The following is a 16,367-nucleotide window of genomic DNA, read 5'->3' as shown; positions in this document are numbered from 1 at the left end:
TCAGACATCTTTCCTTTATTACATTGTAACAAAGTGGAATGCTGATCCTGATGTCCCTGATAATGATGGAAGGAGCCCTTTGCACTGGTACTTGAAAAATGTAATTTTTATTTTCTAAAATCAGAGGAAAAGCTTTTGTTGCAATTTTTTTAACACTGTTGACAGCTAGGCATGTAGGTATTTGAACACCCATAATTTTTTTTTTGTTGAATTATCCAAGTCTTTCTTATACTATGTCATCCCTTAACTTTAGATGTTATGAAAACTTTGAGGATTTCTTCACCCCTGATATGCTATTATTGGTTTCTTAGCTTTCTATCAGATCTTAGTCGTGTTTTCAGCAGACACATACTTGCCAAGAACTTGCTAGCTGTCCAGCATGCCTATGAGCCTGACATATTTCATCAATATGCAATCTTTAGGCTATCCATGTGAAATTGAAGTTAATTCAGATTCAACCAACATTTTAAAGTGTGTGGTTGGAATGTTGTTTTGCCTTTTACATCTCTTTAAATCTTAAATATGTATTCAGTATCCGATGCTGAATACTTCCCTTCTTTGATACTGGTATCAACAGCAAAGGGGAATATAGAGCTCCAGTGCATCAGTTGCTTTTTGCCTGCAGATGCTGCCAGCTTTTGAAGTTTTACCATTTATCTGTATAACAATAATATGTATTGAGTGCTCTATTTTCACTTTGGAATGTAATTGTAGGGCTGCATACAAGGGTTTTGCAGACTGTATACGTCTTCTGCTATTTTTGGATGCATATAGAGGAAGACAGGATAAAGAGGGTAACTTTTAAATGTTTCTGTTCCCTTTTTCCTTTGCTGTAGACATGAACTATGAGTTTGAAAAGTACTAACAAGTGAGAATATACTGCTTAAATTTAAATTGATCTCTCATAATGCTTCCACTTTTAGGCTGTACTCCTCTACATTGGGCTGCTATCAGAGGTAACTTAGAAGCATGCACAGTGTTGGTACAGGCTGGCAAGAAGGAAGATCTCATGTTGACAGATAATACTGGCTTTACACCAGCACAACTTGCGTCTGATAAGAATCACAGACAAGTTGCATTTTTCCTTGTAGGTATCTAATAAACTATTGGTATTGACCATTTATGGCAATTAAATTGGTTAATTGCTACCGTTGTCCGCAGTTAATCCACCTGTTTAGGTTGTCAGCTTGTCTTGTTCAAAAGCATTGTGTTAGCAACACACTATATTTTGGCCAACTTGGTGCAAATCTATAAGTCTGAAAATTTGTTAGCAACGAAATCTTTGATTACTATGGACACTGATGATGTGATATTTTGCCCTGTGGATTCTTTTTTTTACAGAAGCTTCCTTTTGCTTTAGATATATATTTTGTCAGTAGCATGGGAATATGCATGTTTCAGATTGTGAGAATCATTTGCCTGGACATTGTCTCAGCCTTCTAGAAGTCTTTTTGGACCACATAGTCATGACGACCATGATATCTTCTTTCCTTAAGTTGGCACAAATATCACTATTCCCAGAAGTATCCCTACATTTATATGTGAGTCATTTGAATTTCATGTGGATATGCCTTGGAAAATGCAAAATTTCACAACGGATCAGTGAGTGGTGATTGTTTCAGAAACCTGGTAATGCAGGCTTTCCACATGGTGAACTTCCAATAGAGCTGTGCTTATCTTTTTATCTTTTTGATTCCTAGATCGAAGCCCACTATCATTTTGCAGTACATGAGCAGTAGTTCTTTGAACATTATTGGCTTCTGACAGCTTTTCGCATCCATGTTTCTGAAGTATAAAGCTTGTGTTTTGCAGGGTAATGCCAGAAAGCTGCTTGACAAACGTTGTGATGGAAACAGCCGTCTTGGGAAACTATCAAAATTGGGGCTTGCTCCTGTTCTTTGGTGCACAATATTTTTGCTTCTTGTGACCTACACTCATTCAGTAATCATGGGTACCTTTCCTACTAGTTGTTGGTTTTTCATTTGGGCCTTACCTGTGCACGTTATATTGCCTCTAATATGCTGTATTACGTTCGCTTGAGTGCAGCTCCAAATCTGCCAAAATTGACAGCTGGCTTCGCTCTTCTCGCATGGCTGGGTGTTTTCCTAGCAACTTCTGGATTAGTTTTGTTTTACAGATGCAGCAGGTACTTCCTTTTTTCTTTATATAGTTGGCGACCTAAAATACAATCTTTCATATGCTTCTGTAGACTTGCTGCTGGATAAGTAGTTGTGATACTTAAAGGTGGTTCTTATAATTGTCAAAACTATTACAAAATCTTGAAGTTCTTAATCTTTCCAAAGCTGTAGGACTCTTGTTATCAACACTGTTCTTTTCCATTGATCATCTCTTTGGTTGAGCCGATGTGGTGAATTATTAGGCCGACCAACATTGAAACTGCCCATTTCAAGATTTCCATTTTGTCATTTGTTGATTTAGTTGAGCACTAGGACTAGCTTCAGAAATGCTTTTACTTGCAATAGGCTTAAAAGTGTGGGGCTTTTTTTATTGCAGCACAGATCCAGGTTATATTAAGGTGAATATGCATGATTCCCAGAATACAAGAGATGATGTAAGTTGCCCCAACCCCTTTTCTTCCTCTTGGTTCTCTATTACAACCTTAATAATGTATGGCCTTAAGTTGTTCGAACTAATGCTTCCTTCATGTTAAATCTTGCTCTCTGACTAGATGCATGTAACTTGCATTTCATTTGAGAGATATTCTTGAAATCTTATCAGTATTTCATTTGTAATTTTCTGTTAGGAACCCTTGCTGAAGATGGAAATAAATCATCCTGCATTACTTGCTGGGAACTGGGCTCAGCTTTGCTCTACCTGCAAGGTGCTATCTATTTCTCACTCTTCTCATTTGGACTTTAGTTTTATATTTGTTGTTTTTAACCTAATTTGGTCATCTCATATCAGATTGTTAGGCCTCTTCGTGCAAAGCACTGTTCCACGTGTGATCGGTGTGTTGAACAATTTGACCATCATTGCCCTTGGGTGTCTAATTGCATTGGCAAGGTTGGTTTTTTTAACCTTTTGCATTTATATCCTATGAATTCATATCTGTTTGGATACTTCATCACTCATTACACGTAGCATAAGCAAGCCAAGTGTTTGAGAAAAAAAGAGCATGGTGGTGGCAATAGTTTTAGGCTACTGTTGCATTGGCAGCTTAAGATAATGATAAGGTCTTTTTTTATCCTGCTGGTCCAAGATTGGTTAAAGTTGCTGCAGTTGAGAAAGCATAGAGCTATATCCAGAACCATTATTTGCAGTGTGCTTGCAAAACATAGATCTGGTACACCTAGAAGTTTGATGATTCTTGAGGGCCTTGAAAATTTCTGTATTACCTGACTTGTAAATGTAGGAGTTACCTACCTGCATAGAGTTGTGCACGTTATGGGTTTCAATGTAGGAGAAATGGAAACCACCAAATACAAGCTTTTTTTTTTTTTTTTTTGTGGTGGTGGTGGTGGTTGTAATAACTACTAAGACAGGTAATTTCTTAGCTGGTTTGGTCGATAAATGTGGGGTATATGATTGTCTCGTGTAAATGTTTAGTAGATGTGCTGTTCCTTTTGCAAATGTATGTGGCTCTGAATCTACAGCTTGTTTAAAATAAAACGTACATCTGATTTATGCTGGCTCTGATCTCATTCAGAAAAACAAATGGGATTTCTTCTTATTTCTTGTTGTGGAAGCCTTGGCCATGGTGATAACTGGTGGTGTTGCTCTTACAAGTAAGCCATTTTTTACCTTTTATGCATGTCTCGTTCTCTTCCTCATATCACGCATTTTTTTCCTGCTTATTATCTCGTTATGATTTGCCTCCTGTTCTTCTGCAATGCTATATATCGAGCGTGCTTTATGCTGCAGGAGTCTTGACCGATCCACTAGCTCCATCTTCATTTGGGGGATGGTTGAGCCATGCTGCAAACGAACATGTTGGTGCTATTGCATTTATTGTCTCAGACATTTTCCTCTTCTCAGGAGTGGCTATCTTGACTGCTGTTCAGGCTTCTCAGGTATCTTTGCTGAGTTCCAACGTTTGTAGAAGACCCTGTAGGAGGAGATGAAATTTCAGTAATGTTTGTCTTGTGAACCTAAATGATTTTACAACTCAACGGCTGCAGCGAACGGGCTTTAGTTTTTGCTCGGTCTTCATCAGTCTTTTAACACGTTCACCCTTTTGGTTGGGAGAAGTATCATGTTGTTTCTCGACTAATTCAGTATCTTAATTCCTTTTTGGTGCCACAGATCTCTCGTAATATTACGACGAACGAGGTAGCAAATATAATGCGGTATAGCTACCTGCGGGGGCCTGGGGGGCGGTTCAGGAATCCTTACGATCATGGGTGTAAGAGGAACTGTTCAGATTTGTTGATAACTGGTTACAATGAAGACATCGAGCGTGACGAGGAATCAAGTGAATCGGAAGGTCTCAGGATGATGCAGATTGGGAGGGCGTCAAACCTTCAAAATGGGGCATGCCATTCTCATCAAACCAATGGCAACACCGAGGGGAATGGTGGTCATGTTGTAGTTAACGTGAATAAGAGCTCAAACACCCATCAGTCTCATGTTCATTCTTCTTACTGTACTCATCATAAAAACAACCAGAAAACTGATAGCGTTCCTGTAGGATTAGGAATTGGGCTAGGTGGTCGGAACAGCGGGAGATCTGTGATCGCGTCATGATTAGTCCTCCTGGGCTCTGCTGTAACGGGGGGTGGATTGAGAGATTAATTGCTTGTTTGTACTTGCTACGGTTTGTAAGCTACAAGGCAATGGAGTTCCCTCAATAGGTAAAATTCAAATTGATTTTGCTTCGTCCAACTCCGTCCTGTCGGTAGTCTTTTCTGAGGAAGACGAAGAGGGAGCGAGATACGAACTCTTCGCGCGCGCTTCATATCCGTAATATGATATATATATGGCCGAGAAATTTCTTTCCGTGCTATTTGTTTATTATTATTATTATTATTTTTTTACACTTGAATCAGGTTCGGTCTGATGTGTTATTTCGCTTTCACATTAAATGTTGTGCCTCCGCGGTTTAGGTCAGAGAGACAGGATAAGAGAAAAAAGGTCCTTCACAGTGGAATTTGATAATATTATTGCTCCCGTGTCCTTATCTTCCTTCTTTTTTCTTATTAAAAAAGAAAAAAGAAAAGGAGAATACGGCGATGCGGATTTTCCTCGAGACAAATAAACATTTTTAAAATTAAAAAAAAAAAATTTTTTTTTGGGCAAAGTTGTGCGCTTACCCCGGAAAAAGTTGGAAACCAAAGGATGAGAACCGAAGAAGGGAAGGCGGTCAGATTTTAAAACTGCTCCTGGTGTTGTGTTTGAAGACAAGAGAAGAAGAAGAAGATACACGCGCACACGGAACGGAAGTGGGGGGAAGTGTTTATTTAGAGAGAAATTGATTGAATAAGAAAGAAGAAAACAAAGATGATTACCTCACTCGCCTGTAGTTGGAGGATAATAATGTCAACAGGTAATACTAGTGGGAGTTGATGATGGGCACTTGACGCTGATGGGTGGATCGCTTTATCTGGCCATCAATGACTATGGAAAATTCTTGGACTCTCTCGGCCCGGCGGTGAAAGCGTCCCCACACATCCAATTTTGTAAAGAAAGAGAAAGGCCTCATCTCATCGTTCCTCAGGGCCACAGCCAGCAGATTTGTGAAAACCGAAAAAAGCACAAACCGCCAAAACAGTTTCTGTCATTCAGTTGCTTTACGGAGTAGTCCTGAATGGATGAATCTGTTGTAAATGGATAATCTCAGGATAATCAGTGACCATCAATTTTTCCCGCGAAAATTTTAATGATAAGGATCGATTTATATATTTATTTATATACAATTCTAAGTCCCACCCACTTTCGGCATCGACATGCGAGTGCGACCGCTGCTACGTATCTGAGCGGTTTTTTTTCCCCCTCGGCCAGAAAGAAGAAGTAAAGCTGAAAACAATTAAACCCCAAAACAAAAACAAAAACAAAATCAAAATAAAAAATCCTCCCTTCTTTTCGTCCAAGCTTCAACGAATTTCCTGACACACTGCCAAATGCAGCACCGCCTTTTTTTTTTTTTTTTTAACAACAAAGTGTGCTTTTGGATTTTGCTGCTCCTCCTCTTCTCTTCCGCTGAGGAACCGATCCGGCGACGACGGTTAATAAAACGACAGCGTATGTTGTATCCATATATCCTTGTTTGTTTATTATTTTTAGGGATAATTTTAGAAACGCCCCTGAGGTTTCTGATAAATTCACCAATCTCCCTTGAAGTTTACAAAATTGCACAAATGTCCTCTGAAATTAAAGTGTCATTAGGTATATTAATTGATTTTATTTTATAATTACAAGTCATCGTTCATTATTAATAGAATTTCCAAACAGTTATTTCAATTAATTAATTACTAATAGTTAATTAGTACTCTAATTACTTAATCATTAGAGATTATTAAAGAAGAAAGGAGGGAAAACAAATGCAAAATTTACAAATTTTTTCTGTTCAAAATCACAAGAATTATAGCAAATATCATGTTAAAAGAGATGACAAATCTATTTTATTGAATCTTGTGATCATCAGTGTAGTTCTATTGCTTATTTGTATTGTCTGATTTATTAAATAAGAACTTTGGAATAGTGAGATGTGTGTATTGATTGTTTCTAACTTTAATTATTTTTATTCATTTACTAATAGAACTTATATATATGCATAAGAGGTATTTATGGAATAAAAATTTCATCTCTCTCCTTAAAGTATTTTTTTAATATTATTTTTTCTAATTGGACTAATTTTGATACAAAAATCTTCAATTTAGAGGAAGTTTATGTAATTTTATAAATTTTAGGGGAGACTAGTGAAATTGTTAAAAATCTCAGAGGAGGTTTTTGAAATTATCCCTTATTATTATTATAATTATAGATAGATGTACAGTAACTCGATACAATGGGTGTGTTTGGATGAAACAATTATTTTTTAAATATTATTTTTTGTTGCATCATAAATATACGTTTTCTATCCAGCTTTATGTATTTTTAAGATTTTTTTTTATTTCACTTACAATCAAATTACAAAAAAAGAAGAAAAAAAAAAGAAAGAGGGAGTTCTACAATAATTATTCCTTAATAATCCACTACCAAATACTAGATTTGTTTGAATATCTCATTTTTTTTAAATAATATTTCGCTTGCATTATTATAAACATATTTTTAATTATTTATTATCTCATATACATCACATCATAAAAAATATTACATTAATTATTCTAGATAATATTTTGGATCATACTCTATCCAAACAAATCCACAGCTAATCTCTATCCAGTATTTGGCAATTTGTTACCAAAAAAACAAAAAGAACGTCCCGTCACCACCCGCAGATAAAATTCCGCTGTAGCACATCCACTAATACTCCTGAGGCGGTAATTTTGACAATTATGACCACCCTTTTTTTTTTTTTAATTACTAATAAAGTAAAGAATTCCCCATAATCATAATGCAGGTCGCCTCACCTTTCCCCTCCAGTGCCCTCCCCTCTGCCCTCTGCCCTCTGCCCTCCCGAAAGAAACCAATAACTTCCTCCCTTTCTTATCTGAACTGGGGTTTTCATCATTCAAATGCCACGCTCCGAACATCAAATTGAGCCACGTTATCTGCATCTCATGGCTAGGCCCCACCACCGTTCCGATGCCTCTGCGCTCTTAATAACCCCCGCGATCTTCTTGCCTTCTGGTTCAACTCCCTTTCCCTCAATTCCTCCGTCGCTTTTTCTCATACGCAGACAGTTTCATCTCACTCAGTTAACATCCCAACTTCAATAACGCACTCTTGATTCATATTCCTTCTTTCGACGATACAGGAATTAAAATTAATCCCTCCGAGATTCTGCTCTTTTCAGGTGTCTCAACCTATCTAAGGTCCGAGTCTGTAGTATCATATCATGGCACGCCTCTGTTTCCACGTGAATGAAATCAACATGCAATTGTTGCTTCATTTCGTATCTTGATCATTTTGTTTCCTGAGTGCTTCTTGTGCGAATTGGTTTTTTTTTTTTTTTTTGAATTTTATTCCCCGGTTGTTTTTGTAAGGGGTATGCTTTAAAATTGGAATCTTTGTTGCCAGCTTAGCTGTCCCAAGTGTGTTCTTTTCTTCGTTATATGTCACAGGTACTCCATACGTCTGGATTTAGTCCATAATAAAACTGTTGAAGGAATGGTTTTTTTTTTCCTGGTGTACTTCGCGGTAGGTGGTTCTGACGTAAACGTGATGAGAAAGTTGAGCATGATGGGAAACCATGGCTCATTTATGGTGGTCATTATTTTTTTGTTGGACTACCAATGACTCGTTCATTGGTTCGTTTGTGTCTAAAATGTGTCCTCGTTATACGTACCGACGTTGGACGCGTATACGTGATCCTTCTTTAGCCGATGGACCGATCTTTATGGTCAGACAAGATATCTTGCTAAATCCCAAGTCATGGATTAAGATGAGGGGGATAAGATTCCTTCGATAGTTTGTAGGTGGTGAATGAAAGGGGAAAGATGAGTAGTTCTTCCGTTTTAGTTTAGTGCTGTTGTAAAAATTGATGTTTTCAGCAACAATGACTTGCGTATATGTTTTTTATTTTTGTTAATCCATTTGCATGCGCATTTTTAAAGTTTTGCTTTTCTTTCCTGGATTGGATATAGCATCATGATGGTGGTCTTTTTTATGGTTAAAAATTTTCACAAGACAGTATTCTTATTTGGCTTGTCTTCCATTTTCTTGCCTGGCTGGCCGTGCTGTGTTTGAGTGTCATCGCTCTTTCCTCGCAGACAAACCGAATTGAGGAGAAGTTTTTATGAGGTTGACTGAGAAAGATATTCTGTTTCACCTTATAATAGTTTGAAAAAGGTGCCAAATTTGGCAAGTACGATTGATCAAAAGAAAATTATTGTTAGCCAGATCAGAAAGAGAACTAGGAGAATAAGTTGGAGGTCTTTTCAATTTTTCCTTTTTCTTTATCAGGCTTTAGTTGACAAAGACGGGCAAAATAACTTTTTTTTAAGCTGAGTGCTATTGGATTACTTTTATCAGTGATATTGTCGGAGAGTAGCTTCATTTTGAGGTGCTGATAATATGGTGTTCTGATTAGTAACTAACTTTTCTAATCTCCCTCTCTCTCTCTCTCTCTCTCTCTCTCTTTCTGATCTCAAGCTGTTCTTCCAGGAAAATTTTCTGATGGGAGGCGCTTGTTCTTTGAAGAGAGATTATAGTGCTGATGGATATGGACTCCATAGAGGCATTTCCGGCATGTACTTCAAATGTGGATATTCGAAAGAGCGAAGGGCCTCGGTTCACTCAAATTCTGGTTGCCCCCCACAAGGAGGTAGCTGTCCATCGCTCATGGAACTTTGCATTTACAAGATACGCCAGGTGCTTGTTTCTTTAATTGCGTCCCTGTTATTTAAAAATGGTGGTCGTTTTTCTCATTCAATTCTTGGCCTTTTGAAATTCCACAGGAAATTCACAAATATACTTCATTCTATATGCTGCCAAGAGATATAAGCCAGTTGATATTTAATGATCTGGCTTCCTGCCACGCTCTTTCAGATTGTTCCATTAAAGCTTTCAGAGACTGTGCTCTGCAGGTGATTGATAGGCGGAGGTTTTCCTTTTAATCCTGCTTAATCATTTTACAGCCTGATTGTCTCATTGTTCTGTCTGATGGTGACAGGATATATGCCTGGCAGATTATCCACGAGTGAAAGACAGTTGGATGGATGTCATTACTTCACAAGGATCATCTTTACTTACCATTCAGCTGTCAAGTTCTGGTCTTACAGATGTAGGCTTGGCTCAGCTTAAGAATTGCTCAAACCTCCAAGCACTATTGTTTGATCGTTTTGATAATGTCTCTGAACATGGCCTAAAGCAACTTGATGGTTGTAAGTTTTGCATTCTAACATACTGTTCTATATGTCAGCTTTTGCTGATAGCGGTCATAATTGATTTCTCTAAGTGAGTGTGTGTACTGAGGAGGTTTTATGTTGTTTCACTATTACTCGGAAATATGGAATGCTTGATCTTCCATGACCTGCTAACTACAAGATCTCATAGAGAATTCGAGTTGCGTTGGCTAGTAAATGTATATGCAAGTGCTTTGTGCATTATATGCAGTGTATATACATTGCTGCTACAGATGTATCTACATGTCTATTCATATATATGCATATTTAGGCTTAAAAAATGGAGTATGGTGCATAAACAATCACATCACATAAAATTGAGGGTGACAAAATTTCTGACTGTCATTCACCAACTGCAAATTGTCCTAGTGTATTTTTTTTGTTATATTTTGCTGGTAAATACATGTCATATGAATTTGTTGAAAATTCTGAAGTTTAAGGTATCTTGCTTCAGGTCTTTCAAACTTGGCATATTTGGGTTTTATCAAAAGCAATGCCCTTACCCGTGAAGGAATGCAGGCTTTATCCAGCCTGTTTAATTTGGAAAAGTTGGATTTTGATAGGTGCCCTAGGATTCATGGTGGACTTGTGCATCTAAAAGGTTAGCTTTCTTTCTAAGTATCTAGCTTTCAGGAAAAAGGACTCCTGCCATATCTATTGAAACCTTTTACACTCTTGTCATCCCTCTCCCTTCCAACTATCCATCCCTCTCTCTCTCTCTCTCTCTCTCTCTCTCTCTTTCTCTGTGAGACACACACACACAGAGTGTATAATAACTGAAGTATGCTAAAATTTGTATTTGGCAAATCCTCTGGTAGACCATGATATTGTTGTGTAATTGGCATTTATACTCCTTGAGTTGGGTATGGTATCCATGTTTTTCCATGTTGAACAAAGTGTTGTCAAGTTTTGGACTAGAAGAATATGAGAGACCCTCACAGGAAAAAGAAAAAAGGACTTTTGAACCACAAAACAAGTCTTTGATAGGCGGTTTCTTGCACTGGTACAAGTTCAGTCACTGGTTTTAGTTCTTATGCTAATTTTATTAAGTGCTGATTCTGTCAAAGGGATTGTTAGTTTATTGCTTGCTTTGATCTCAGCATAGAAGTCTTCTTCTTACAGGTCTGACAAAGCTGAAGTCTCTTAAGATCAGGTGTTGTAAATGCATTACAGATTCCGACATGGAGTCTCTTGCAGGTATTTTTGGGAGCACCGTCTGCTTTGCGTTGCAAGTGCTCAACTTTTGGTGGAATTTGTTGATCTTCAAATTTTCATGCTTCAGGGCTTATAAATTTGAAGGAATTACAGATTTCATCTGTTAACATTACGAACATTGGAGTTTCATATTTGGAAGGTACGGCTGAGTATTTCCTATGTCATTTCTTTTTTAGTAACGATGAATGACTATCTACTGTATTTCTGTAAATCACATTCTACTAAACTGGCTTAGTCTGAGAGTAACATTTAGACAGGAAGCTCTATTGAGAGATTGGAAGAAATTTAACTTTAAAAGAATTGTATTTGCACCCAAAAATACCTCTGCTAATGTAGAACTTGAAATATTTCTAGAGGTTCTCATGTCTCTCTCTTCTTTCAATCTGTAATCAATACTGCGATAAAGTTAAACTTGCTCACTAAGCTATCACAGGTTATTGGTTCCTTTCAGTTATCCAATTTGTTAAAATAAAGTTTCTATATATTGTTGATTTTGTGTGTTTTGTTAGTAATTACATCTAATTTTCATTTATTAATTAGATCAAGCATGGCCTCCTAATGACACCACATGCTGTGACAGGTTTAAGCAATCTCATCTCACTCACTGTGGAAGGATGCAATGTTACTGCATCATGTTTGGATCCAATTTCAGGTTTCTTCCTCTATATTTTTCCTGATCCTGTAGATGTATTAGATCAAGGGAAACAACAGTTGGATTTGGAGATTTATATTGAATTGTACTGCATTTATTTGATAAACTCAAGTCAACGATGTTGAATGAAGAAATTGCATGTTTTGATCTTGGGAATATTCTATGGCAGTTATCAGAAATCTGTTGCAAGTGATCCACTGGGTAATTAATTTGCAAGTTATACGCCAAATCTATATTGCTGGGTGTTTTTGCAAATATTCTATTTCTAGTGATTAATGACGCAAAAAGAAATAAGCAAAAATCTATCTTATGTAGGAGAACATTAAGTTGTTTATATCAATGCAACTGCCTTATTTGTATTGGAGTAGGATTTCTGTGATTCACTTTCATACCTTAGTCATTGCATTTAGAGCTGCAATGAGGATTTCCATTGCCTACGTCTGAATGGGGATTAAACTATTTATGTTCCTTACTTTGATGGTCCTATCTCATGCTTCAGACTTATTTCATAGGGCTATTGACTTTACGCAACATATATAGTGTGTATTTCACTACTTTAGGAGTGAACCTTAACACTGGGTTAGGTTTCTCCACTATGACGTGGGAGGTCAATGAGTTGGGACATAGAACACCCTCTCCGATTTTAGTAGTAGATTTGGATGCAACTAGTTGTCCTTAGACCTAATCACCAAGCAGTTTTTCCTTGTTGGTTTTACGACTTCCATTCACTTTTATACTGGTGGCCTTTTATTCTTATTGTTTATTATCTTTTTGTCAGCTCTTATTTCGCTGCAGCATTTGGATCTGAATAGGTGTTCTCTTTCTGATGATGGATTTGACATAATTTCAGGTGATTTTTTAAGGTTATGCACTTCATGTGACTGTCTTCAAAATGCAAGATTATTTTTTCCCTTGAGCTTAGAGTTTTATTGTCGATCCTGCAGCATTCAGACATTTGAAGGTGTTGAATTTGGGGTTCAATGATGTTACAGATGCATGTCTAGTGCATCTGAAAGGTTATTTCCTTGCCTTCCGTGTACAATTTCACCTTCTAATATCTATAGATCTAGCAAAACATTCATTTGAATCTATGTAATAGCATTATTTTGTTTTCACATATTACGAATGTATATTTGTTGCTTTTACCCAATTGATGGATCTGCAGTGGAACATGTTCCATGACATACCTAGTTCATTGATCCATCTGGCTAATTAAGGATTTGGATAATATATAAGATTTCTTTGAATTCTACAAAGGTTGATTCTATTTCAGAGTTAAATACTTCAAGCTATATAAACTAAATAAATCTTTTGAATGTTATGCCAAGTATTGCACTTCTCTGAATCTAAAACCAAAATGTTTGCTTTGTATGGTGTGTCATCCAAATATCCTTACAGGCACATGCAAATGTGATATATTTTGCTGTTGTTTCATGGATAATCAGAAATTTTCACTTTGTTATTTGTCTTTTTTTAGGTCTAACAAGATTGGAAAGTCTAAATCTGGATTCCACACGTGTTGGTGATGGCGGACTTGCTAACTTAGTTGGTAGTTACTTGTTTATATTTAATGACAAGTAGGTGTTTTCAACGAGTAAAACAAACATTCTTTTGTCTGACCCGTTAAAGTTGGTAACTCATGTCTTCATGAGTAAATATTGAAGTGAAGATTTCTATTGACTTAAATGAGACTGTATTTGAATATTTCAGGGCTACAAGGTTTAAGAAAGCTTCACCTGTCAGATACTGAAGTTGGTAATGAAGGGCTTCGCCATCTATCTGGTAGGATGTTGTTCTTACACCGCTGTGTGGTACTTTCCGAGGTGCTTGATGAGTAATTTAGAACTCTTTTTTTAGCAGAGCTATGTTTTGAATGCCCTCTCATATCTTTCAATGGAAAGCACAATTGCTGCTCTCTCATGCATATGACTCTTTTAGTTGTATTGTTTCAAGAATTTATTTTGTGTCTGTTGATATAGACTTCGTGAATGATTGCTGAAATTTTTTATTTTGGTTAGTGCAATGATTTGCGTTGCGCGCACAGGGAAGCTAAATGGAGCGAGAAATATTTAAAAATAAATTCTGTTTATTGTTTTTCGTGCCTGTCAATCGTAACATCATTAGGTTATACTGCCACAAAATGGAAATTAGAGCTTGGATTATTTTGATTATTGTAATTTGGAAATGATTAAGTTGATTCTAATCTCAACTTTTTTACTGCAAAATGTTGGGATTGTCTGCAACTTTTGTGTTTTAATGGATAAGCTATAATGTGGATTTTGCAACTTATAATAGACCTGGTATTATTTCTGTTACCTTCTGCATGTGTTATATTTGGAGAATATATTGACTCGAGTCTATCTGACATCTAAGGTCTGACCAACTTGGAGGAAATCAATCTGTCATTTACATCAGTAACTGATGGTGGGTTGGAAAAGTTATCCCAGTTGACAAATCTCAAATCACTGAATTTGGACGCTCCCCAAATTACTGACCATGGTCTGGAAATGCTTACAGGTAATGATGAAATGGATTACGTGTGTGGATTTTCATCTTCACATTGTCCGTCACAAGTGCCATTATATCTGTTTTCCTTCTGGATGAGGTTTGATGCTGTTAATGTTAGTTCCTAATTGCTCATCTGCGTCGTGGTCACTTAATACTTCTCTTTTTGGTTGTTGATCTTTTTTTTTTTTTTATAATCTAATGATGTTATGATGATGGCATATGTAATTGGATTTCCTAAACTGAGGCAACATGTATTTCTTTCTTTTAGAACCATTTTTGGAAGAAAAATTATTTCTGTCCTTTTTTCTTGTTTGTCTCTCGTCCCAGAGCGGAGGTGGCAACATAGCTCAATTTAAAGTACTATAACTATTGGTAGTTTATCAGGAAAGTAGAGTGGAGGTTAAGTACTATGTAGATTGCTTACCTCTTTTTTCTGTTAATATTCACATTTTCCGCTTGTGGATTTTCCTAATTGTCTGGTTAATATTGTCCAACCTGGTTGTATGACCTGAAGAATATTCTATAGCTTCACTGATGTATTTTGTCGCGACTTAAATGCATAATACTTCCTAGTGCAGGTTTGACTGAAGTGACCCACTTGGATCTGTTTGGAGCTCATATTTCAGACTCTGGAGTAAACTGCTTGTCATGTAACTCCCTTTTCTCATTCCTCTGACCTAGCTTCATTATTGACTGCTAGCTATTGTTTGATTGACCATCTGTTCCTTTTCTTTTCTTTTTTTTTTTTTTAATCTTAAATTAGATTTCAAAAACCTACAATCTCTCGACTTATGCGGTGGAAAGCTGACGGATGCTGGAGTGAAGAATATCAAATATCTTACCTCCCTGATGATTTTGAACCTGTCACAAAATCTCGACCTTACTGATACAGCTTTGAAGTTTATCTCTGGTATGTCTGCTCTAATGCCGCTTTGGGCATGAGAGATATGCTTATGCTGGTTTAACTTTGCGAGAGGTTGAAGCTTTTTGTGTAACTAAAAAGAGTTATGTCTAGTCCAATACCTCTTGGATTTTCCAGCCCAGTATTTTTTTTTTTTTTTTTAAATTTCTGTCTGCTGTATTTAATTTAGTTGGGTTATTTATCCTGATATTGGTAGTTCTTTTTTTTTGGAATTATAAAGTATTGGTATTGCACTAATGTCAGACTTCTGAGCTTAAAAAATAGAATGAAATAAATTAAAGCTGATTGGAAATCGACGACTCCATAAAATTAAAGAAGAAAAGGCCACCTGAGGAGTGGATGACTTCTTAGATTGACTTGTTAGTTATTTAGGAAAGGCTGGTAAAATCTTCAATAGTGCTATTTCTTTTGATTTCGAAAAAAAAAAAAAAGCAGCACTATGTAGGCAAATGCCCTATGAACAAGTACTGAAGATTTTGAAATGGTCATTGCTGAAAAATGCATGCAGGGCTGGTTGCGCTGGTATGTCTGAATGTGTCGTATTCGCGCATCACGAATGAGGGTCTGGAGTATCTGAAGCCTCTGAAGCATTTGAGTTCATTGTATTTGGACTTCTGCAATGTGACCGGATCAGAAATCAGAAAGCTTCAGTCCAAGTTCCTCCCAAATCTCGTAAGGTTCCGCCCCGAGTGCTAGACACAAAAATGGTCAGGTCAGGTATTACGAGCCGTTTGGCTGCCTGCTATTTGCTGTGTAAATACTCTAGCTAAGCTAGCAGTCGGGAGGGTTGTTTTGAAGATTTAACAAGAAAGGGAAGAACGTTGTGGGTATAAATCAAAATGGGGGCTGTAAATACACTAAACACTTGTTGTTGTTGTTCCATGGGATGGATGATAATAATGAAGTACACTCTTTTTTTGGCAAATTCTGTTCTTTTGGAACTAAATGACCCATTGAATGTTCTAATCTCTACGTTTTCCCGTTGCGTGCGTGCCATTACTAGCAGATATCACCCGAAAGACAGGTTGCCATGTAAATTCGTCAAATCTTGTTTCTTCCGTACTAATGCTACAGTGTGCAATTTTATTAAATGACTAAAGCATTC

General features: G+C 36.9%; 2 protein-coding genes and 1 long non-coding RNA gene across 10 annotated transcripts; 2 read left to right on the top strand and 1 right to left on the bottom strand.

The window, feature by feature from the left end:
• LOC140008389 (protein S-acyltransferase 24-like) lies at positions 1-4,842 on the top strand. Of its 2 annotated transcripts, none has more exons than XM_072052505.1 (11): positions 1-100; positions 715-794; positions 924-1,087; positions 1,813-1,951; positions 2,047-2,146; positions 2,515-2,572; positions 2,765-2,842; positions 2,926-3,024; positions 3,668-3,746; positions 3,883-4,031; positions 4,264-4,842. In XM_072052505.1, coding segments are annotated over exons 1-11 (1,389 nt in total). In that variant the 5' UTR covers positions 1-98; the 3' UTR covers positions 4,705-4,842. The 2 variants fall into 2 exon arrangements, with proteins under 2 accessions (XP_071908606.1, XP_071908607.1); XM_072052506.1 differs by having other exon boundaries at positions 47-87.
• On the bottom strand, positions 3,663-4,455 carry LOC140008390 (uncharacterized). The gene is made up of 2 exons (XR_011815776.1): positions 4,318-4,455; positions 3,663-4,066 (listed from the first exon to the last, which is right to left on the bottom strand). It is a non-coding gene; the product is annotated as an uncharacterized lncRNA (long non-coding RNA).
• Positions 4,843-7,757: 2,915 nt separating the features above from the next.
• Positions 7,758-16,187, top strand: LOC113692667 (uncharacterized). Of its 7 annotated transcripts, none has more exons than XM_027211141.2 (16): positions 7,769-7,915; positions 9,226-9,432; positions 9,519-9,647; positions 9,734-9,944; positions 10,420-10,566; positions 11,088-11,162; positions 11,248-11,319; positions 11,761-11,832; positions 12,611-12,682; positions 12,777-12,848; positions 13,310-13,381; positions 13,543-13,614; positions 14,206-14,349; positions 14,919-14,990; positions 15,104-15,250; positions 15,771-16,187. In XM_027211141.2, the coding sequence occupies exons 2-16, from the start codon at positions 9,238-9,240 to the stop codon at positions 15,956-15,958; spliced, it is 1,740 nt and encodes a 579-aa protein (XP_027066942.1). In that variant the 5' UTR covers positions 7,769-7,915; positions 9,226-9,237; the 3' UTR covers positions 15,959-16,187. The 7 variants fall into 7 exon arrangements, with proteins under 7 accessions (XP_027066944.1, XP_027066942.1, XP_027066941.1 ...); XM_027211140.2 differs by having other exon boundaries at positions 7,774-7,915; positions 9,214-9,432; XM_027211138.2 differs by having other exon boundaries at positions 7,793-7,934; positions 9,214-9,432.
• Positions 16,188-16,367: the final 180 nt, after the last annotated feature.

Source organism: Coffea arabica, chromosome 6c, assembly GCF_036785885.1.
Source record: "Coffea arabica cultivar ET-39 chromosome 6c, Coffea Arabica ET-39 HiFi, whole genome shotgun sequence".
NCBI lineage: Eukaryota > Viridiplantae > Streptophyta > Magnoliopsida > Gentianales > Rubiaceae > Coffea > Coffea arabica.
The sequence above is the reverse complement of the archived record's forward strand: the minus strand, read 5'-3'. Positions and strand labels throughout refer to the sequence as shown.